The 22,948-nt window shown below is 50.7% G+C and overlaps 2 protein-coding genes across 3 annotated transcripts; one reads left to right on the plus strand and one right to left on the minus strand.

The window, feature by feature from the left end:
* Positions 1–68: 68 nt before the first annotated feature.
* Positions 69–6,589, minus strand: BECN1 (beclin 1). Its single transcript, XM_074979233.1, has 11 exons — positions 6,390–6,589; positions 5,840–5,907; positions 5,576–5,634; positions 4,477–4,567; positions 4,044–4,180; positions 3,655–3,849; positions 3,211–3,357; positions 2,595–2,744; positions 2,451–2,511; positions 1,885–2,027; positions 69–833 (listed from the first exon to the last, which is right to left on the minus strand). Exons 1-11 carry the CDS (start codon positions 6,514–6,516, stop codon positions 665–667), a joined length of 1,347 nt encoding a protein of 448 aa, XP_074835334.1. The 5' UTR covers positions 6,517–6,589; the 3' UTR covers positions 69–664.
* A 24-nt stretch (positions 6,590–6,613) lies between these two features.
* On the plus strand, positions 6,614–20,132 carry PSME3 (proteasome activator subunit 3). 2 transcript variants are annotated; one of them, XM_074979244.1, is made up of 11 exons: positions 6,614–6,686; positions 12,185–12,217; positions 12,610–12,672; positions 13,092–13,196; positions 13,453–13,501; positions 13,989–14,101; positions 14,687–14,755; positions 15,589–15,656; positions 15,788–15,842; positions 17,841–17,927; positions 18,384–20,132. In XM_074979244.1, exons 4-11 carry the CDS (start codon positions 13,137–13,139, stop codon positions 18,462–18,464), a joined length of 582 nt encoding a protein of 193 aa, XP_074835345.1. In that variant the 5' UTR covers positions 6,614–6,686; positions 12,185–12,217; positions 12,610–12,672; positions 13,092–13,136; the 3' UTR covers positions 18,465–20,132. The 2 variants fall into 2 exon arrangements, with proteins under 2 accessions (XP_074835345.1, XP_074835344.1); XM_074979243.1 differs by lacking the exon at positions 6,614–6,686 and adding an exon at positions 7,318–7,594.
* The last annotated feature ends 2,816 nt before the right edge of the window (positions 20,133–22,948 follow it).

Consider the following 22,948-nt stretch of genomic DNA (forward strand, 5'->3'; position numbering starts at 1 on the left):
GGATCTACGTTTCAATGCATAGGATGGCAGGCTGTAGTTAAGAGTGTATGCAGAATGGAAGCACTCAGTTTGTCCAGAATACAAAGTATTTTATTACAGTGTTATTCAGTGCACCTTTGTGCAGTAACAGACTGCAGGAAATATTCGTTACAAATAGTTAAATAGCTGGCAATGTTTTAAACGATATCAAACCCCCATAAAGTTCAATGGCACCAAGTTAAGTGCTCATCAGTTCTCATTTTAAGAGAAAATACTAAATTTCAAGCATCAGTCACCCTTTAAGGAGATCAGGCAGAGCTTCCATAAGCTTTGCCCACAACATAGTTCTCACCGTGTCTCTAATGTTTCATTATGTTATATTGTAAAGAGGTTACAGCTGCTATCCATTGGTGCTGTACAACAATTTTATGACAGGTTTATAAAACTCGCAGATACTTGCTAACTAGCTATTTCATAAAGAGCTGAATTATATATTCTGTTCAACAGTACAATTTGACATATTGCTTTTCTCTTTACCACTCATAAAATGAAATTTTAAAGTGTCTGGTTGATTTTTGGTATTGTAAACATGTTGTACTGGTTAATGTTAAGAGACAATTTATGACAGTCAAAAAAGATACTCACTAGCCCTCAGAACAAATTCTTCACACACACATATGCTCAGTCATTTGTTGTAAAATTGGGATGAAACCCAAGCAAGACCCCATTTCAGATTAGTTAGCATGAATTTGAGTGCTTTTGTCCATTGCTCCTCAGAGTTAAACTGTGTTTTAATAGAGTAAGAACCACCACTGCCACCTGTATCTTCGATCTTGCCTTTCTCCACATCCATTCTGTATCGTATAAACAGAGGTTTATTAACACATTTACACTGCAACTTAAATGGTCATCTTTGTAATACACAACTGCTGTATAAGCTCTTCTTTCACTTCATTTATTCCCATACTGCCTGGCAGCATTATCAACACTTCCACTGCTTACTAGGGTCTTAGAATACATTTAGAGGTGAATTAGAGCTAATTAACAGCACAGAACACTGAGAGGCAGGACTGGTGGCTATAAACAAATGTTATGGGACTGTGGGAAACTTGGCTATACACATGATAAGTGGCTGTCTGGTTAACTAAAATCATGCTATACCACAAAGTGCTACACTAAAGAGGTTCAACTTGTAGCTATTTCCAGTGATTGGGTTATTAATTTGAAGTAAACAAGTACAAGTTGAACCTCCCTCATCTGGCACCCTAGGAACCTGACTTGTTCAAGAGAATTGCTGGACCATGTGCAGTCAATATTATCTAGCAGCATTACCAACACTTTCATTGCTTACTGGGCTTTTAGAAGACAGTTGGGGTAAATTACAGCTAAATAACAGCACAGAACACCGAAAGCCAGGACCGATGGCCGGAAACAAACTTTATGGGACCATGGGAAACTTGGCCACATCCATGAAAAGTGGTCATCAAGCTAACTAAAATCATGCGGGATTACGGCTGTTGCTGGATGAGTGCCAGACTAGAGAGGCTCAACTTGTACAAAGATTTCAGAGTTTTTAATCTCAAAGTTATACATTTGTACATGACCACTAAACATCTTGTCTAAGACATGATATGAGCACCTATTTTTTCAAAAGTAAAACACACTTAAAAAAATTCCATTGGGTTTTCATGTCTGCAGAACCAGCTTTAAATCCCATTTAGGTCGAAAAGGACAGAGCCTATGAAATGTTTTTGTGTTTGTCCACTCAAGCACAAAACCATGAAAAGATCTGAAGCCTGGCTGAAAATAAGACAGGCCTGGAATAGCAAAAAGAGTGCTATGGGTCAGGATGCGGGGGCTGACATGCAGCATATTACAAAAGCTATTCAGATTGGTGACCTTTACCTGTAAGGCAAACAAAAACGAGTTTCGCCTTTCTCCACCTCCTCTTTGAATTGCTGCACGCAGTCCAGGAAGGCTACCATTGCATGATCAAATTTATTGTCCCAAAAGAACCTTAAACCTCCAGAACAATACAAGGGCAACTCCTGGAAAAGAGAAGTTAGTTTTAAGTGTCTGAGAGTCTGTATTCAAAACACTCCCCATAGGTGATGGCCCTAGGGATCCTCTTGCCTTCAAGAGCAAAGCCCCAGTTGGTTCCAGTCCTTAACCTACTTATCCCAGCTACCCTTCACCACCTGGACAGACTCTTGAACCTACTGACAAACCTCAACTGGCCAGAAAAATGGCTTTTAAAATAAAGCAGGGCACCTCCTCTGCTTCCCTGCACCCCCATATGTCCCAGGGGCAGTATAAAGCATGATTAAAGGTAAGGCAATTACAGCAGCAATTGTATTAAGCCTCTAATATGATCTAATTGTGAATGATAGGATTACATTTTCTGCTCACTCCTATTAGCATGAATAGAGGGAATTTAGCATTCCAAGCAGATTATTTTTGGATTTTCTTACCTTTGATTTGTCTGTGAGAGACTCTAAATAAGAATGGTTTCCATACGGAACAAGACGGTATCTGAAAGAAAAAGCAGGCAAGTCTGTGAGTGCCTTTCCCCCAGCATAATAGCCAGTATGAGGTATATAAAGTAGTGCTCTCACCTTTGAAATTTCAGGCCCATCTTGTTAGCAAGCGCATGAAGCAATAGCACAGTCTGCCCCCAAGCTGCATTGATTTCATTCCATTCCACCGGGACACTGGGGAGGCGGCCAAGTCTGAAGTTATTAATTGTGCCAAACTGCCCACTGTGCCTGTGTTAAAAGGAAAAGTTGTAAGCAAGCTCTTTGGGGCAGGGATTGTCTTCACAGTGCCTAGCACAACAGGACCCTAATCCCCTGTCCTGCTGTAATGAAAAGTAATAAACCTGCAAGCCACACAGTCTCTGGAAGGAGCTCAAAGTAAAGTGCAGGATTCAAAATGGCCAGTGCAAAAGCTCAAGCAGAGCGGTAGAGTTAGGCTCAGCACTGGGCCTCCTGTGGCCCCAGGTTTGACAGATTAAAGCTAGCTCCTGCCAGCTGCTCTCATGTTGCCACTTCTCAGCATGCAGGCTGGGTACAGCATGCTTCCTTTCAGCTCATTGCCTGCCCCCAGCTGAGGTAGAGTTCAGCCCTGGCTAGCACCAGAATTGCCAGAAATCTTGGCAATGATGCTGTAATACAGAATCCTGGAAGCTGGTGCTTCAGCAGCTCTGCCCCTCCAATCCAGAGCCTACATTACCAGATATGGAAAGTTGCATTGAACACATTCGTTTTCTTCAGTTTATCCAACTGGATCTGGGCATAACGCATCTGGTTATCAACACTTTTCAGTTCATCATCCAGCTCCAGCTGCTGCCTCTTGAATTCACTGTACTCCTTCTGGTACCTTCAAATGGCAACAAGGAGAAACTACCAACTGCACAGGATGGCTAGAGATCAAATCCTACATGCACCACTATCCCAGAAAGACACTAGGAAGAGGAGAGCTCAGACTATCGTCATTAAAATCTAATCAATCCATTAACTTCCCAGATGCCCAGTTTTGTAACAAAGGAAGCCACTCATACCGAGAGGCCATTTGAGGGTCATTAGAAGTACAGTATGTTTGCCCACAAGCCAGTCTGTCTGATACACTTGTCTGTATTTGTCACTGCTACCACAAAAGACTTTGGCTATGACTCACTGTGCTTCTTCTTGATCCAGTCTCTCTGCTTCTGCCCTGACTTTCTCAAAGTTGTCTGCTACCATCTTCCGGTTCTTCTCCACCTCCTCCAGTTCTTGGATCAGTCTCTCCTCTTCCAAAGCAAGTTCTTTCAGCTCCAGTTGCAACTTCTCCTTATCATCTTCATTCATTTGTTCCAAGATCTCCAAACATCGCCTACAGGAGATAAATGAATACTTAAGGCAAGTCTCAAAGAATGAGATTTTGAGAATTAGCAAACACTCAATGCAGGATCTTCTTTACGTTAATGATTACATGATCAAATTTCTATTCTTTCCCTACTCTTTAGGCTGAAACTAGTTGAAGTGACAATGGAGTGCTCCTGCAGTTCAATGGTAAAAATCACTTACTTGTAGTTCTGGCATTCATTCTCTGTGATATTGAGTTGTGTGTCTAACTGGTCCAGAAGGGTGTCTGTGCATTCCTCACACAGAGGATGGTCCACATCCGTCTGTCCTGACATAATGTCAAAAAGGTCACCAGTAACCTAGAGAAAGAGCTTGCTCTTAGTATAGAAAATTTAGAGTCAAGACCAGGTTTTGCTCAACATTAAATGAAAAAACAAGTCTTCAACTGACAGACTCATGCTCCGTAAAACAACAGCAACTTGCCATTTTTCACAGCCCAATCTTGATAAAGTAAACAGACTATGTTACGTTTACCTTTATTCTATGCAAATATTTAAAAGCCAGAACTATGAGTTACAACTCCAACTTGCAAAGTGCCCCCAAAGAACTTACACTGCATTCAAGAGTATTTCTAGTCTGTCAGCATGTGACTTGCCTTCAGTCTTCTGCTGAGATTTTCCATGGTGCCCCCATCAGATGCCTCTCCAATCAGAGTGAAACTGTTGGCACTTTCTGTTGACATCATTCTTGAAGAGACAGGGATTTTATTGTGAACTGATGCAGAAAATCAGAACATCACTGAATTCCTCTCACTGTGGGGAAACTGCTCCAAAGCTTTCTAACAAAGAGACTCTGCCTTTAATTCTGATGTCTTATGAAAAGTCCTTTCCCTTTGATTCTTGAACAAAGGTTTTTCTGGCTATACCAGTGGTTCTCAAATTGAAAGTCAGAATCCCAATGTAGGTTGCAAACCAGGTTTAATGGGGTCACTGGGCCTGCCATTAGACTTGCTGCGATTTGGGGCCAAAGCTGAAGCCAGTACCCAGGCTCACCACCTGAGGCTGAAACACTTTGGCTGCCCCATCTGCAGGGTGGGGTTCAGACTTTGCTGCCCTCCCAGGACAGTAGGACTCAGACTCCTGGGATTATGTGGTAATTATTGTTGTCAGGAGAGAATTGTGGTGCAATAAAGTTTGAGAACCCCTGATTTTTACACTGAACTTACATAAAGGTCAGTGAGAGACTGGCAATTGTAGTAGCGATGTATAGTTCTGTGCCACCTTTTAATTGGTAAATAATATCCCCAGAACCATACAAACGCAGGCATTACTACTGCTATGTGAATGATGGGGAAGGGGAGAATAATAGGAAAATCCTGAATGGAATGGAATGGATTAGAAAGCTTTGGGAACCTCACTGAATATCCCAAGTACCCTAGGAAGCTCAGGTTCTCAGCATAAGTCCAACTGAAGTTCACCATGGCAAGCAAAAGTCTGCTTAATGGTCAACACCCACACTCAACACATACAGTTACACCGGTCCTTCCCTATATGCATGTTTTTTGCACTTTCATGTACTACAGTGGCTATATAAAGAATGACAAAGATTTATTTTGAAATGAAGGCAACATCCAAAATACCTTCACTGTGGCTGCTCTTACAGCAATGGTTTCATGTAGATGCATGACACCCCCACAATATTTCAGAAAGTTTACCGCAAACACATTGGGATGTGGAACAAACCCCAAGTGATACCTGGCTGGAGGAATGAATCTCCTAGATACACCATCTTGGCGGGTTTCAGTGAAGGCTTCCTGGAAATTAAGGCAATATACCATCAGCTAATTAAATATCAATCATGATACAGAAGAGCTGAATTAGTTTCCTTTTGGATTCTCTCTCAAAACAGAGATTATCATTCCCACAGGATAAACTCATCTGAAGCTCAGGCTAACCTATAGCTTCCAAAAGCCAGAACTATGGCTAAAGGAACAAAAACATTCAATCCAAACCTTTTACCTCTGTTAAGTTGGATTCTTCTTCATGACCGTCTCCTGGTTTTGCTGGAGCCGTGGTAAGCAAGGGCGCTGCACAAACAACAACAAGGGTCAGCGGACTGAAGAAATAGTGCCAGATAAACACAGAGCTGTCAGTTTCTGAACCAATGAAGCCGTTTTGTCAAGGTCCCACTCGAGGCCATCACAAATACCGAAGACGGTGACAAGTATCGGCAGGGTGGCCGAGTTAGTCTAGATCTTCAAAAACAACCAGGAGTCCTGGGGCACCTTAGAGACTAACAGATATTTTGGAGCGTGGGCTTTTGTGGTCACGCAACCTTATGCTCCAAAATATCTGTTAGTCTCTACGGTGCCCCAGGACTTCCTGTTGTTTTCTGAAGCTCCTGAGCAACAACCCTTTCCCGGCTGGAACGCCAGGCAGCCCCAAACCCACCCCCCGCGCTCTTCAGCTGGGCCGGCACCTGATCAGCGGAGACTCGGGGAACCACCAACCCCCACGAGGGCAGACCCCCCTCCCCCGCACCCTTAGGCTGCCCGTGCCCGGCCCCCACCTGTCAGCTCCTGGATGGTGACCCGGTCGAGGATCTTGAAGGAGGTGTCCAGCTTGAGCGGCTGGCTGCAGCGCTGGCACACGAAGCTCACCTGCATGGTGCAGGCCGAGGCCTTGGAGGCCTCCATAGCCGGGCGTGGGGGGGAGGTCCCTCTCTTACCGGCCGCTAACCCGGAAGCGCGCTCCCCGCCCAGCTCGCCAGCGTCACACACGTCACTTCCGCTTGTGGCGCAGCCCCGGCAAATCGCGCCCCTCTCCCCGCCCCCGTTCCACGGCGTGGCCTGCAGCGCCCCTAGCGGTAAGGGGGACAAATGCGGGAGGTTGGGGGAGCGCGCAGAGTGGGGCAGCGTGGGTGGGGCGGGGGAGTCAGGGTAGGGGGGCGGTGTGGCCGGAGGGAGTCGGCGGCAGCAGCAGGGGGCAGCGTGGCCCGCGGGGAAGGCACAGTACGGGTGTAGTGTGGCCAAGGCGGGGGGCAGCAGGCGAGGGAGCAGCGGAGTGGGGCTGCGTTGTGCGGTCAGAGCAGGGCAGTGGGTGGGACCAGGGTTCCGTCGGGCCCGGCAGGGCCAATGTGCGTCTTTGGGGCGCTGACGGTGCTGGGTGCTCACTTGCCCCGCTCATTATAAGGAGTCTGAGCCCCTGCGCACCCTCCCGCGAGGGCCACGGGCGGCGGGGCACACGCGGCGCGACTCGGCTCGTCCCACGCCAACGCCCACGTGGTCCTGCCCCGAGGCGCTGGGCGGTGCCACGTGGTGCGTGTGGCGCGGCCAGGTCCTGGAAGGTAAAACGCGCCTCACGGCTCGTGCTCCGCGAGCCAAACAGGGCTTTCGGCCTCCCGCCCAGCGAGGGGCAGAGCGGTGTGACGTCACGCGGGACCGGAAGTCGGGCACGCTGAGGCGGCCATGTTGATTGGCTACCTCGCGGCTCTCTGGAGCCGGGGCGGGGGAGGCCTTCCTGGAAGCGAGGGCCTCGCGCGACGGAGGCGCGCCTGGGCGGCGGGTCACGTGGGAGCGATTGGGGCTCAGGGATTGGCGGACGCCATTGTGAGGTCAGTTCCGGCGGCGGCGAAGCCGGTGGTTCGGGCGGTCGCGAGCGAGACCTCGAGCGACAACGAGACTCGGGGGCGTCCGGCCCGAGACCCCTCCCCGCCCCCCGCCTGGCCCCGCTATGGCCTCGCTGCTCAAGGTGGACCCGGAAGTGAAGCTCAAGGTAGCCCATGGCACGGGCCCTGCCCTTCCCCCACCCGGGTACCCCCGTGTTCTCCCGCCCCCACGTCCCCCTCCCGCCCGCTTACGGGCCCTCCCCTCAGCTCTCCCTCCCCCCGTCCCAGCCCCCATGTGTCCTCCCCTCCTGCCCCCCCCCCCCCCGCGGGTTCTCCCCTTACGTGGCTGCTGCCCCCGACCCTCCCCCACATGCTCGCGGCCGCTGCAGCCTCCGTGACCTGCGGCACCGGGCCCTGCGGAGCGGTTGGGCCGCGATCCCCGTAAGGGGGGGGGGACCTCGGGCGCCGGCGCAGGGGCGCTTCAGCTGCCCCCCTCCCGCCGTTGATGAACACAGCGCCGCCAGCAGGTGTTTCTCCCGGTGGTGCACGTGCGCACAGACCAGGGTTCACTCTGCACCGGTGTGGAAATAGTCGGGGCATTCGCTGGTAAAGGGAAGGGGGGGGGATTAGGAGCTGCCTGGGGTTACTACAGGTGGTAGCGTTGACTCTAAAGCTGAGCCACGGTGGGTCTCACTTGTCCCTCTTCCCCCGCCCCCCATCCCCGCAGCAGAAACCTTGTTGTGTCTGTAAATCCCAGTCTGCCAGCTCGGGGTTGAGCCTCTCCAGTACCCTAATACTTGGCTGTGTTTCTGGCTAGCTCCCCAGACAGAGCAGGCGTTAGGCATAAGCAGACTAAATGAATTGTCTATGCCTGGAGTAGCTGGAGGAGGGCTTTAGGGTTTTTTTTTTTTTTGGGGGGAGCGGGGAATATTCGTGCTTAGGATTTATAGTGAGTCAGCACTGCCTCAGTCCTTAATGCTATTGGATATAGGTACTCCAGCGCTTGCAATCTGCATGAGCATAATATTCAGTTTACTTGGTGCGCAAATGACCAACCCCAGGAGAGGGAATGATTCAATGGCTCCATCCTTTTGTGCTGTATGCAGTTCAACAGTGTCCTTCATTTTACATTCTGTGACTGCCTAAGAATTTCCAGCCTGCTGCACCTGCTAGAGTCTCATGGAGCTTGGGTCCTGCTTGGCCTGGCCTGCACAGGGCCCTTTGGGGGTCTATATGGTAGACTTTATTTAAAGTAAATTTTGTAATGTGGTTTGATATCATTGGGTGAGCTCTGGCACCTACAGTTTCAAGTTTAAGCAAGTGGAGGTCATCTCTGTTACTTACTTCAAATGTAGTATATCTAGGAACAACAGATGAATGCCTGTGTGATCACCTTTGGCCTTTACCAGTACAAGCTCCAGTCTGTTTTGTAAGTTTTACTGAAGTTACAATTCAGCTGATTACTAAAGCTCATAGAAATTCTGTACAGGCCTATGCCCAAGCTACAAATACAGTTATACTCACATCCCTGACAGTCATTTTAGGGGATAACTGGTCTCTTATGGTTTATTGGCCCTTGCTAGAGTCTCCTGTCAGGAGCTCAGTTTTCCTATTTTGAGCATCCTCTTTTTCTAACCTGATTCTGTCTGCACCTATGTTCTCTGTACGCACATCATTCTTCCCTCTTTTCTTTTGTTGGTCAGTGTCCTCTGCAAACTTAAGGGACCCCAATTTTCTATATGCTGATAAGTTCTTTTTATTCTTACTAGCACTGACGTATAATCTGTATCCTGTGATTGATGCATGTCTGAGACATGTACCTTCATGGTATGTCTTTGATCTAATATTAATCTTGCAGGTAATTTTGTGCAGTATTATCACTTGGTATTTCTTTACCTGCAGGCCATCACAATTTGCTGGCTGCTGCTTCCCTCACTTCCCATTGGCTAGGAGTGGCAAACCATGACCAATAGGAGCTGCAGGCAATAATACCTGCAGACACAAGGACAACAACCTGTCTGCTAATCTGCCAGCATCTTTTTCTGTTGAGCCACGTGAGAACCCTGGGCTGTAGGTTGCCTGCCACTGATTTAGACAAACTGATATTTTTATAATTCCCAAAATTAACTGTAATGTACAGTGAATATATATAAGTGTAACAACATTTATACCATCACACAATAAGTGAATAATTAAAGCCATTGGCTACAGTACTTAAAAATCAGGCTGTGAAATTTTGTCCTCTGAATGCTGTAGATAAGTCAGTCAAACCCACACTGGAGGTCAGTTGAAGAATTCTTCCAGGATCAAACTGCCCACGTTTCAGAGCACTAGGCTAACAGTATCAACAAAAAAACCTCAAAGTCAAAAGTGTCTATGCCACAGTGTTATAATGACAGGGGTGCAGCTTAGATGAATATCTGCACCTTGCTTTCAGGGCAGGCTGTCCTGTTACTCAGGGTGTAGGAGACCATGTACCCTTGTTTGCTACTTTTTTTTTTGCTTGGTGGGTAACAGCAGATGTGGTCTTGTAGGTGAGGTGCCTGCAGTGTGGGAATGCTTGCCTAGGCCTGGGTGTTTGGGGAGGGCGTTGGAGGGGACGTGGGGTCACAGTGAGGGCTGTGCAGCTAGATGAGCAATGCATTTATTGTTCATTGCACCTCTCAGGTGCTAGATTTGGGTGCTTGTCCTGCACAGTCTGCTCTCCAATAGGTAGGAGTCTGCAAAACCCTTTGCCTGCTCCAAATGCATCCCCTTTTCTGATTTCAGAAAGGCTCTAGGTGGTTCTCTGAAATACTTACAAGGGCACCATCAACTTCAGTCATCTTCTGTTGTTAGAGGTACATCTCAGGTTATAAAAATGAAATGTGGGCATTGATTCTGTTTTGTGTTCTTTGCTTGTTTTGCCTAAGTGGCGCCACTAATTGGTACCTGCAGGTCAATGTCCTTCTGCCTGTTGGTCAGTCACCTGACCGACAGGACGACAAAATGCTTTTAAAAAAAAAGGCTGTTGTCAGACTCAATTGGCAAGAGGCTCAAGAGTATGTGTCAGACCGAAACCAACTCGTATTTTAAATTGATTAGTCTTCAGGCTGGTGATGCCCCTTTTAATAACCCTCCTGCCCTTGTCTTCAGGTACTTTCCCTAACTGTTACTCTGCTGCTCTGTGCTTTGGAGCCGGGGAATATTGAGTTTCTGGTTCTTTCATTCCAACCAAGGAATCCTCTCACCATTGGGGCACAGGCCTGCGTCTGTCCCCAGGGAAGAGGCCTGAATTTGTGGGGTGAGAATGAGGGCAAAACATTTCAATAACTGAGAGCTCTTCCTGCTATGGCAACCATAGCCTTCTTACGCAAATTCTGTGTTACGCCACCCCCTCAGTGAACAGTAAGAACGCTCGCTGCCAGTAAGAGTGCAAGAACAATGGGAGTGTCTGGGTACGAATAGAAACCCAGCTGGCCTAGAGCTAAGCAAAATGACCATGTCTTGCACTGTGCGTGCAGGTGGGGTGGTGCAGTTACTTAGAGGGGCAGCTGTTCTGCTGTTTTATGAAAAATCAAGCAAGGTGTGAAGTGTTCCACCAAGTCAGTTTAAAGCCAGACAAAGGAGAAGGGCTAGGCATAATTGACCATAATGCTTGGCAGTGAGTATTTAAGAATATTGAGGCAAGGCAAGGCAAAGTTCAGCTGGTGGGAACCTCTCTTCCAGCCCAGGAGTGCTGTGCAGGTGTTACTAGCCTAATGTGCATATTCCTGAGGCTTCACTGGGGCCCTTTCAGGAGTACTTTTTGCCTTGTTGAGCTAACGGCAGCAATTTCAGCCTCTGGCTGTGCTGCACCTGCTGCAGTTGGTTGCCGCAGTCACCATTACCTCTGGTGGCAGTAAAAAGACAAGGAGCGTCAGATTTGCTGTCCCTGCATTGTCAAGGTGAGCTCTATTTATTGAGCTTGCTTTATTTGGATGAACGGGGACTTTTGATGCTCTGGAGTGACAGGTTCTGCCTGGAATATCAAGTCTGGGACCCTTTCAGCTGTTGGTAGTAATGACATCCTGTCTAGCTGCGTAGTCTTTCCCATTTGTTCAGTGGGGAAAGTTGCTGGAGAGGCTGTGGTGTGGCTCCTGCCCCTCTCCGGTTTCCCTCTCACCCAGGTTCTCAATTGAAAAGGAGCCATTGACCCCAGGCGTGGTCTCTGCGTGCCTTTGGGTAAACTGGACCTAAATTCCGCCTCTCGATCCCCAGATTCTGGGCACTTCCAAGACTCTTGGAGCTTCAGATAGATTCTGAAAATAGGGTTTCTTATTAGATGCAATATGCCATGGCTGGGACAGTCAGAATGGTGGCCCCTGTGCTTAATTCTAGGATGGAGTTCAAGTTTTAATGGTGGCCTTGCATTTCCAGTGCTCTTGCTGTCATCTTCTAGCTTCCCTGTAACCTCGTGTGGATGAGTAGGTCTCCTCTCCTCTGTTAGTGTCTGAGGCTGTCTGCAGGCCCACTGGCCCTGGGTCACTTACCCCTTGTTCTGGGTGTCTGGCTAGTCAGTTGGAATGTAGCTGGGTCCACTTGAAGAGAGCTGGAATTTGGGAGCCCAGCTCTGAGGCAGGGAATGAGTTCTGGAGCTGTGGAATGACTCCGTAGGGCTGTGTCTCTGGTTCAGTGCGTGGCACGCCTGGGCGGCTATGTGAGGAAAATGTACGGCTGGCCGTGAATTGCGGTGGTGGGGAGCAGTTATTCTGAGCTGTTGTTTTTCTCTTTTCTAGGTTGACTCTTTCAGGGAGCGGATCACAAGTGAGGTAAGTGTCCACTCCCATCGCCCCCGAATGGAGCAGGCGCGCAGAGCACATCCCTTGTGGGAATTCTGCTGTGATCCCTGAGGTGCCACAGAGCTTTCCCTCGCAGGTTCATTGCTGGCACTGAGCACTCCAGTTATCACTAAACGTGGACAGTCTATAGCCCTATTGTTCTCCAGGACCTTGGGAGAGTGGAGGGCTGCCAAGACTCCTCAGCCGTCCTGGGGGAGAGTTAGACTCCCTCTGAGGTTTTTTTTCCCCTACTCATGAACAGAGCTATACACGCAGCCTTTTGCAGTAGCCTTGATTTTCCACAGTGTCCTTGTGTGTGGGGGGGGGGGTGGGCGCATGGGAAGCTGCTCTCATGTAACCCCCTGCTGCTCTTCCTCATTCAGGCTGAAGATCTGGTGGCAAATTTTTTCCCAAAGAAGTTGTTAGAACTTGACGGGTTCCTTAAGGTAAGTTACGTGCTGGTGCCTGCTTCCCTGTTTGCAGCTTCCAGTCAGCAGTCCTGGCTGTGGGGTGGGGTTGTCTCTAGTCCGAGCAGTGGCCCAGACTTGCTTTGTAATTATTTGAATGCCATTGGCCCTAGACACTCAGCCGACTGTCTCTTGTGGGTTGGAGGTTTTCACTTGCTTTTTCGTGCCTGGGGAGCCTTTCTAGACCATCCTTAGTTACACTGCAACAGCGTACAGAGCCCATGTGCTGGGTACTGGAGAGAAATCGAATGGGATCAGTCCCAAATATACAGTCCATTTTCCTGTGTTCTCCCTTGCCTGGTGGGTGGAGGAAACCTGAGACCTGGCATCTTTTGTTTCCCAGCAATAAACATGGTGCAAGTTGTTAGATTTGTACCAAACTTCTTGTTACTTTCCAGGAGCCCATCCTGAACATTCATGATCTCACCCAAATCCACTCAGACATGAACCTCCCTGTCCCTGACCCGATTCTTCTCACTAACAGCCACGACGGACTGGACGGGGTAAGATTCCTTCCTTGGCTGTGTTATTTAAACCCTTGCTGTAAATTTGGTTAGGCCACAGCCGCCTGTGAGCACGTGAGAACTAGTCCCTTGAGCCTGTGGCTCTTGGCTGGAGGTGGTGCTGTTTTGCTTTGTAACCTGCCCTCCAGCTCTGAAATGGGGACTGAGGGAGACGTTCTGTAAGGAATTCCCTGGGTGGTGTCACTCCAGGTCATGGATTGTTTGTAAGTAAAACGTTTTGTTGTGTGTATTTTAGCCGCATATGAAAAAGAGGAAGCTGGAAGACTGCGAAGAGACCTTGCAGGGTAAGAACCCCCCAGTCTCTGTACTGCTGCCTGCCCACTGAGCCAGCAATCTGTGCCTGGAGTTATGAAGCTGCACAAGTTCCACCTGCCCTTTCCCGACTGCGACCGCCTTAGCCGGGGCCAGGGAAGCCCTTGTCCGTGACTGAGCCGTAGAGAAGTCAGATAGTGGCTTTTCTAAACAGTGTGGCCTCTCCCAGGAGCCTGGAGTGGTGCTCTTGAGAGCTGCACTCTGCTGCTGGAGCAGATTAGAACTGGTGGAGGGAGAGAGCTGCCTGTCCTCATGCTGCACTGAAACAGAAGTAGCTGCTACACGGGAAGCCCTTTTACACCCTGTTTTTCCAGTTTGGGTTTCTTCCTGGGTCTTGCCTCTCTTCCCCCTTCCCGTGTGGTGATCTCTGTAACAGCCTCTTGAGTCTTGCATTCCCCGTGGCAGTGCAGAGGTGGCTGGCTGCTGCTCTGAGTAACTGCCCTTCCCCTCTGGCCCCAGGCACCAAAGTGTTTGTGATGCCCAATGGGATGCTGAAGAGCAACCAGCAGCTGGTGGACATCATTGAGAAAGTGAAACCGGAGATCAGGCTGCTGATCGAGAAGTGCAACACGGTGGGTGAGGACCACATCCCAGGGCTGGATGGTGCTCAGCTCTCCTGACCCAGCTTTCCCAGCGTGTCAGGGCTTTTCAGGGACCCAGACAGGGTGTGCAGGGCCTCTGTCCCACCTACTGGCCGGTAGACATTCCCCACTTCTTGCGGTCTCTGACAAGCTACTACTCAAAGGGGCAGGAAGCAGCAGTGACCAAGAGAAAAGGCATTTCCCCACATTGCTTGGCACTGCCCCTGCCTCCAGCTCCTGGACAGGGCACTGTCACCGCAGCTAGCCCTGTGCTCGGAAGGGCTTGCAGCTCTGTGATGCTGTATGGCACGGGGTTAACCTGTGGCAGGTACTCGCTGAGGAGGCTTCAGTAGCGTGGAGGGACAGAAGCTTCCCTGAAGGCTTGGGTGGATGCCATGGGTTGGTAGCACAGTGCTGCAGGAGGGGGCAAGGCATCGGGACTTGTCTCCAGTCATTGCATGAGCCAGGCTCCAAGGCAGCTTTGTTTCTGAGGGCTCCTGAAGAGATCCTGATTTAAAGGCAGGTCCCCGCGGTCTTGTCCGCATCCGGTCCCAATGTCACTTCCCATCCCACCAGGTCAAAATGTGGGTGCAGCTTCTGATCCCCAGGATAGAAGACGGAAACAACTTTGGCGTTTCTATTCAGGTACGGTGACCCACGGCTGTGTGGCTCCTTTGTATGCCTGCAGTGCAGAGGCTGGGGCAGCTTGGCCTCAGAGCCATCCGGTCCATTCCCCGGGCCCTGTGCCTTTAAGGGGGGACACGTGGCCTGGGTGACATGGGGTCTGGCAGCTGTGCCACTGGCTACACTCTGTCCAACCAGCTAGTGGTGTTCCTTAGGAGAGGCTTTGGGTAAGGGGCTGGGATGAGGGCGAGGAAGAGTGGGACCTGGGGATGAGAGACCGTTGTCCCGGGCCATGAACCCCCTAGAGATGGCCATGCTGCGGCTCCTGAGGGATTCCTGCATTAGGTTCACCAGACGCTGCTTCCTCAGGCTCCATTCAACGGGTTGTTTGGGCTACTGACTTTTTCCCTGGCATCTGAGAAGAAAGGAAAGGCAGAGAGTGCCTAAAATCATCACTCTGCCCAGAGGCCAGGGAGCTGGCCATAGGCTCACCAGGCTCAGTAAAGCTGAGCCGTACTTGAGGGGGACTCTGTGCTGCAGGCAGCTTGCTCCTCCCGGCAGGGTCAGGGAGGTTGTGTGAAACTCTTTGCTTTATTCCTTGAATCTCCCAGGAACCGGGCTGCTGATTATCAGATCAAGGCAGACTAAATTCTTAGAGCTGTGTGGCCGGTGTGTGTTTGCTGGGGAGAGTCACTGAGGCTGGGACTCCTAGTCTACTGGTTTCCTTCTGGCTGCTCTGTTCCTCAGCAGTTAGTGAAATTGAGCTGTTTGCCCTGAGCTGCCTGCCCATGTGTGGGGTTGGAGGTTCTTGCTTCTGCTGCGGATCTCACTCTGCGTCCTTGGCTCCCTTGCAGGAGGAGACGGTGGCTGAGTTGCGGACTGTGGAGAGTGAGGCAGCTTCTTATCTGGACCAGATTTCTAGGTAGATGGGAAGTGGGGCGGGAGGCTATGTGCATTTGGTAAGGACTTGAGCCCTCTAGCTAAGGCAAGGTCTTAGATCGCTGCATTGGCTTTATTTGACTATTAAATCCACCCTGTTCCCTTCTCTCCCAGATATTATATCACAAGGGCAAAGCTGGTTTCCAAAATAGCAAAATACCCTCATGTGGTAAGTGAAGCGTCTTTTTGCTGAGCTTTGGTGGGCTTGGAGAGTCTAATTTGTCTTTCTGCTTCTGTGGATAGCCCCCTCCTGCTGCCAGGAGTCTGGGGGTGGAGAGTGGGCTATGAGCCTGGAGGGTGGGCTGACTGGCACTGTCGTAGCTAGGAGTACTGCAAAGGGAAGCCGCAGGGCTGGAAGGCTCTCGGTTCTCTGAAAAGAAGGGGAAACTGATGATGATCAGAAGTCAGTAATTTTAGAACATTGATAAGGGATGCAGATGGGCACAAGGAGAAATCTATGGCCAGCACAGTAAAAGACAATAAGGAGGAGTTTTAAAATGTGTGGTCTGTTACTAGATGGATGTGGTCGAATTATCAACAGCAATGCAAGAAAAGGTGAAAATGTGCAATAAGTATTTCTGTTCTGAGTTTGCGGGGAAAAAACGGAAGGTAGAGTTTAATGCTATGGTGAAAACCCTTTTTCCACTAGGCTAGCATCTCTGGAGGGTGTTAAGTGGCAGTCACTAAAGTCAGACATTTTGAAATCAGTAGGTCCAGGTAACTTCCATCCAGGAGTTTTAAAAGAGCTGCTACGGAGCTCGCTGGACTGTTGATAGTGATTTTTTTCAATCGGTCTTGGAGCACTGGGGAAGTTCTGGAAGAAAGCTAATGGGATGCCAATGTATACAGGGTAGATAGGATTACCTAAACCATTCCAGGCCTGCTAGCCTGCCGTCAATCCCAGGCAAGACAGTGGAGTGGCAAACGTGGGATTTGATTCTTGAAGAAGTCGAAGATACTGTAACTGGGTATTTCACTGTGCGTTTATAGGGAAGAAGGATCCTTCAAACTAACTTGGTATATTTTTGTAAGATAACAAATTTGGTTACTAAAGACAGAAGCGTCTGTAAAAGGTTTGACTTGGTGCCGTATGCTGTTTCAGTGAGAATGATATAAAGTTAACACGGTCTCACACTCAGTGGATTTAAAAACTGGCTAACGGATAAGTCTCAAAATGAAACTGTGAAGGGGCATTGCCATTGGGCAAGTCTGTTTCCAGTAAGACCCTGAAGGAATCAGGTCTTGGCCGTACATTGTGTAACCTCTTTCTCGGTGACCTGGCGGAAAACCTAAACCCATCACTGATAAAGCTTGCAGGTGACGAAAATGGGGAGTGATAAATAAGGAAAGAGGACTGGGTACTGATTCAGAGCTGTCTGGGTTGTTCAGACCCACTTCCCCAAGCAAACAGTATCTATTTTAAGAGGGATAAAGGCACATTGGGGAACAGCGAATGTAGGGAGTAGGGACTCAGGAATAGAGTTTGGGTTCGTGGTGAACAGGGCTGCCCAGTGTGGCATTGTGCTCAGCGGCACGAGCACCCTCCTGGGCTGCATAAACCAAGGAATCTCGAGTTGAAGTAGAGCAGTTTGCTTATTACTGGATTAGCTGTTCCTGGAGCCTGTTGTCCAGTTGTCTGCAGTGCCCAGAGGGTAGTGATCAGTTGAAGAGGGCTCAGAGAAGAGCCACAAGGAGGACTAACAGGTTAGAAGCCCTGCCTTGTGGCAAGAGACTCCTAGAGCTCCTGTCTGTTTAGCCTGAGCAAAGACAGTTCAGGGGTGATCGCAGATTGTAAGCAACTACCTGAGGACCATTTATTTGGCAAAGGGATCTTCAGCCTAGCAGATGAAGGCCTGTCAGGCTGCCGTAGCAGGGAGCTGAAGCTAGACGCACCCAGGGGCCAAACAGGAGGCCCATCCTCAGCAGTAGGAGTAACAGGCTCGTCATCCTCCACTGGCAAGGTTGGATGTTTTTTCTTAAGATCTCAGCTCTAAGAACGACTTGGGGCAGTTCCCAGGCCTGTGCTATACACAGGATCCGACTGCATACTCGCTCGCAGTGGCCCCATCGGGCCCTTGTCTGAATAGGGCTGGACAGGAGAGACGGTGGTTGAGGGGCAGGCTGGCACATAGGCCATTCACAGTCGTGTTCTCCCTTCCCTGCCTAGGAGGATTATCGTCGCACGGTGACAGAAATTGACGAGAAGGAATATATTAGTCTGCGCTTAATCATCTCGGAGCTGAGGAATCAATATGTGAGTGAGTGGTTGGCCCCGCAGCTCATGCGTTCTTCCTTGGAGAAGCACCGCTGGGAGCTGGCCTGGGTCCCTGCTTTCCCTCTGTGTTTAGCAAGCGGAGATAACAGCGATTCGCTTCCCTGAAGAGCCTGTTGTTTCCCTCTGCCGTGCTGAGTGCAGCAAGCCCCAGGACAAGCAGTTTGTTACGCCCTTTGCAGGAGCCTTCCGACCGCTCTGCGTGGTATTGGCCCTGCGACTCGCTGTCATTGGTGGGGCTTGTAGCAGCCAAACATGCTGGTGTCTTCAGAGCACAGCTAAACAAGCCAGGCTGAGGCGCTGAGTGAGGGCAGCAGCTGGTGGGGTGGGTAGGGACCTGTGATTGAGAGCCGCCAATGCGTGCTTATTGTGAGAGTGAAATCGTGGACTTCCCCTCCTGATGAGTGTCTGTGGTCTGTCTCTCTTCCCCCCCACCAGGTCACTTTGCATGATATGATCCTTAAAAACATCGAGAAGATCAAGAGGCCTCGAAGCAGCAACGCGGAGACTCTGTACTGAGTGTCACCCTTGGAGCTTGAGAACTGTTCCGTCAACTAAAGACCGTCATTGCCTTGGTTTGTTACGTGACTCTCGAGATGGGAAACTGGCTGGAAATAGTATTGCACTCTTAGTTAAACCCTAAAGAAACTCCTCCTCATCCCCCACCCTCCTTCCCGGTCTGTCATTGGTTTTGTTCGGGTTTCAGGAACTCTCCCTAATGTAGTAATTATTCCGGAGCCAGCCGCTGCCATGGGATGTCCAGCGCAAGCAGCCTCCGAGCAGGAATGCCCATTCACACCTTTCTACTTACCTAGATGGGAACTGGGTGACAGCCCAAACCCTGGGGATTACCCCCCATTTCTCAGCTGCAAGTTTCCTTGGGGGTCCCTGGGAATGGAGGCGACGCAGTGTCTTCAACACTAGACTGAGCCCACCGCGTGGGGCGCTGGCTGCTGTTCCGTGCCATCTCTGGGTGAGCCCTCTGCTTCTCCCCCTCCTTTTATACTTGTTAACTGTAAGCTGGGGAGGATGTGCCCTGGGGAGTAGGCAGCTCCCCCAGCCCAGGCTGCAGCCCCATGCTCCCCAAAGTGCCATTGAGAGATGTGTAGGGTAGAACAAGCCAGGAAAGAACTTACCTTAAGTTAGAGCCTACCCGTCGTGTTCCTCTCCCTTGGGAGGTGCAGCTAGATCCGTGCAGAGGGTTGTATGGAGCACCTGTCACCAAAGCCGATTGCCACCGCCACATCCCACTGGCCTGGGATGTTCAGAGCTGGGGTAGCTTCTACACCCCTGTGTAGTTTTCCTCTTGGCTCTCCTAAAGCAGTTTCCTTGGTTCCAATCAATGTTAATCTCCCTTTGCCTCCAGCGTGGGGCGTTTCTGTCCAGAATGAGGTCAGGGAGAAGCCTGAGCTCAAATTTTGGAGTCACTGCTGCTGAGGACTTGGCAGGCTGAGACACACTGTCCTGTCAGGGCAAGATGTGGCTGTAATGGCCAAACTCTTGGGTTGAGGATGGCCATAAGCAATGCCAGCCAATGAGCATCAAAACCCCACCACCTCTCAGATGGCCCCTGTGGCCAGCAGCTCCTCCCCACGCCATTGGAGCGTGTCGTGGTCCATTGCAAACCCTGTGGGAAATGATCAGTTGCGTTGCCAGTTGTGTGCGTGGGAAATGGGCTCGTAATACTGCAGGCTCCTTCTCCATTTTCTTATTTATGGTATTTTTACTTCACGCCCTCCTTCAGGGAGATGCTGGGTCATCTGGGGCCTGGACCCCAGCAGCTTCCCCAGGTCTCGCTGTCCCTCCTGTAACTTCTTGTGCAGTAGCCTTAGAGTCGTTAGTCGTGAGAAATGGAATGAGCGTTGCTTTTGTTTCCACTCTGCTGAAGAGCCATGTTGTCTCTCGCTGGTTTCCCAGGGGTCACTCTGAGCGCAGAGGGCCCCCGGCCCTTTCGATAGCCTCCTTTGTTGTTGTTTGTAGCAAGTCCAATCTTTGTCTTCCCCTTAATAAATATTCAGTAACAAACCAACAGCGTCTTAGTTGCTACCTGGGAGTAGCATCTTCCGTGTGTTTCTTTGTACTGATCTGTTTTTATTTGTTGGATTTTCCAACTTTCCTTGCAGGATGAACGTGTGTAAAACATTTACCATGTCAAGAAATTAAAATACAGGTACTTTGAATTCTTAAGCAGGACCCTGTGTGATGCTGCATTGTCGGATCTGCTCTGTCAGTGGCTTTGCCACACCTCTGGCCCTGCCTCTCACTTCCCTTTCTCCACCTCGGGCCATATCCTGCTCCTTCGTCTTCACCATTTGTCCAAATGCTCTGCTGCTGGCTGGAGCCCTCGGCTTCCAGGACTGTCCATGCGCCTCGGACCAAGGCCTCATGTTTTACTCCCTCGAGTGGGAGTTGCTGGTAACATTTGGAATAAAATGAGCCCTGGGGACCAGGGACTGGGACAAGGAAGCTTCTGGGTCTAGGCAGCTGGCCCTGGAGCTTCTTCCTTGGGCCGCGGCTGCAGCTCTGTAGTGGGTGCCTCCCACCTTGGGGTTGTCTGTCTCTGGACTGATGAGGCCCTGCCTGAGGGAGAAGCTTTCGCTGGTGATTCAGGCCTAGAGTGCCTGCCCCATAGCTCTCCACCCGGCCCCTTTCGCTAGGCGGGAGCTGAGGACCAAAGGAGGACAGAGACATGAGCCTGTTGAATAGTTCGGTGGCAGTACCCTGGCTGGCAGAGACTATCAGGCTGTGCCTTGCTTAGGCCAGAGCTGCTGTGCTCTCAGAATGCTGCCCCCTTCCCCAGCCACCTTTCAGCCCTCGTTTCATTTCCGCCTGCATTGGTCGGGGCGTGTGCTCCCTCCTTTCCTGCCTTCCAGGGGTGAGTGACGGGTTCCAAGCTCCCTCTGCCGCCTGCCTGCACCCTGAAGCAAGACGGAAAGCTCCCCTGCTCTACAGCTGGGGGAAAGGAACCTGCCACGCACTCCCCTCCAGTGCGGCCTCAGCCACTCACAGTCCGTAACCTCCTGGGGCTGGGGAAGGGGCCGGCAGGTGGAGCTGATTTGCCCTGGCTGGGTAGAGGGGTGCTCTGTTCAGAAGCCCCCCACCCTCTCCAGAACACACTGGGGGTGTTCCTGGTCTGCAGCCAGTGGCCACTAGATGATGCTCTTGCTTCAGCCATTGCACAGTAGGGTGGGGGCGGGGGTGTTGCTGTAGCTGCCCTCTGCCAAGAGCAGCCGTGGGGCTTTGCCCACGGAAGCTCGTGCTCCAGCAGACCTGTTAGTCTGTAAGGTGCTGCAGGCCCTCTCCTTTTTACTTGGCTACATGGCTCTCTGCAGGGCAGGGAGGTGGGCCAAAGCCAAGGGGAGGGACGCTGCAGTAGAAGGAGAGGAGGAGTAAAGGGGGGAGGGGCAAGGAGGCAGCAGTGAGGGGAGATTGGCAGTAGGAAAAGAAACTTTCTCTGACTCGTTTCCTTGTGCGTTCAGCGCAGGCCGCAGAGCTGGCAAGAATTATGGATCCCAAAGCTCTGCTTTCTGCCAAGCAGGGGACACCAAAGCCCAGTCTCCGCCCGCTGAGCCTGGCTCACCAGCACGTTGTGCTACTGGGCCCTTTCAGGAGGCTCAGAGAGACCGTCGCTTCCTCCAAGGAGTCGAGAGAAGTCATTTTACCCAGGAGCTGGTGGGAATTGCAGCAGGCGGCTGCGCCCGCTACATTGCGGCCAGGGAAAATGTGACAAGTGGCATTGCAGAAACGTGTCGTCATTCCCCGGAGCCCACCCAGCCAGGTACCAAGCTGGTGACCGGGGTGCAGCCGGGCAGCTTGGGTGAGCACATGGTGGAACTTGATGGCTATGTCTCTTCTTATGCCTTGCAGCAAGGTGTCATTGTCCACTGAAACAGGGCTCAGCATGACCTGGAGCTCTTCTCCTAGGAGTGTAACCAGGCCTGGCCAATTAAAGGCCGCACAATGGGAGGCTGTTAGTGCTAAGTATTCATTGTGGTCTGGGTGCTGAGATGAAGGCCCTAAACTGGAGCTGATCCATCTGTGTAACAGCCAAGGGGGTGGGAATGTTCCTCCACATGGGCGTTGCTGCTGGGGATCGAGAACCCAAACACTCGGCAAAGGGGCACATGGAGGAGGAAGGAGCCTCAGAAATTGAGGGAATTCTGTGAGATTCGGAGGGGTGGCAGTGAAATCTTCACTTGCTGACTGGTTACATGCCCAGCCCTGTCCCCCAGCCTGTTGCTCGACAACCGGTCAACCAGTTCTATGGGTCACCTCAGCAGACTGAAAAAAAGCAACAGAACAATGGGGAATTTGTCTTACGAATCTCTGGCCCTGCAGTGCCGGTAGTTTGCCTAGCATAGTGTTCTTGGAGAACCACAGCCCACTGGATGGGCTGACGGCACAGGCCTGTCCTTTCTGGTCGCTCAGACTTCAGATCTTCTCCCCCACGTCTCTCTCCACCTCTCACGTTTCCTGTACTAACCACCCAGCCACGGTCCAAACAAGCTCTGGAAACGGTGATGAAGCTCCAGGAGTCTCCTCTGCTTTGCTACTCAAGCAACATGAAATATCCTCTTGGCTCTGGTGCTAGTCACAATTTTGGTCCTCGTTTGTGCGTTGTGACTCCAGGAGTGAAATCAACTGGCTGCAAGTTGCAGCCAGGCGGGAAAGCGTGCTGCCCAGAGCCTGGCCTGGCCTGGGCTGATCAGACACTAGGAGAAATTGAATGCGTGGTGAGGTACCTGCAGAGCAGCCCTGGGCTAATTGCAAACCCCTCTGCTAATTGCATCTACATCAATTATAAAGTGGACTTGGTCGCTGGTGGAAGGTCTCTTTTTCGAAGACCTTCTCCTTGTGCCTCTCGCTACGTGTTGGTTTGGAAAGCTGCAGGAGTGGGAGCTGTCTCAGAGCTGGAACTTCCCACTCAGTCACTCTCTTTTCCCTTAGAGCTCTTCCAACATTATTTATTGTCTTTCAACTGAGGAGTTGGAAAGTCGCTATCC

The sequence above is a fragment of the Carettochelys insculpta genome, chromosome 28 (genome assembly GCF_033958435.1).
Source record: "Carettochelys insculpta isolate YL-2023 chromosome 28, ASM3395843v1, whole genome shotgun sequence".
Classification (NCBI taxonomy): Eukaryota; Metazoa; Chordata; order Testudines; family Carettochelyidae; genus Carettochelys; species Carettochelys insculpta.

What these genes read in the sequence shown, in the direction of transcription:
- PSME3 (XM_074979243.1), top strand. Translation starts at nt 7,553, where the DNA reads ATGGCCTCGCTGCTCAAGGTGGACCCGGAAGTGAAGCTCAAG. An exon ending in TGATCGAGAAGTGCAACACG is followed by an intron (nt 14,102 to 14,686) that starts GTGGGTGAGGAC and finishes CCATCCCACCAG; the next exon opens with GTCAAAATGTGGGTGCAGCT. An exon ending in ACTTTGGCGTTTCTATTCAG is followed by an intron (nt 14,756 to 15,588) that starts GTACGGTGACCC and finishes GCTCCCTTGCAG; the next exon opens with GAGGAGACGGTGGCTGAGTT.
- BECN1 (XM_074979233.1), bottom strand. Translation starts at nt 6,516, where the DNA reads ATGGAGGCCTCCAAGGCCTCGGCCTGCACCATGCAGGTGAGCTTCGTG. An exon ending in ATCTCAGCAGAAGACTGAAG is followed by an intron (nt 4,181 to 4,476) that starts GCAAGTCACATG and finishes CTCTTTCTCTAG; the next exon opens with GTTACTGGTGACCTTTTTGA. An exon ending in AATGAATGCCAGAACTACAA is followed by an intron (nt 3,850 to 4,043) that starts GTAAGTGATTTT and finishes TATCTCCTGTAG; the next exon opens with GCGATGTTTGGAGATCTTGG.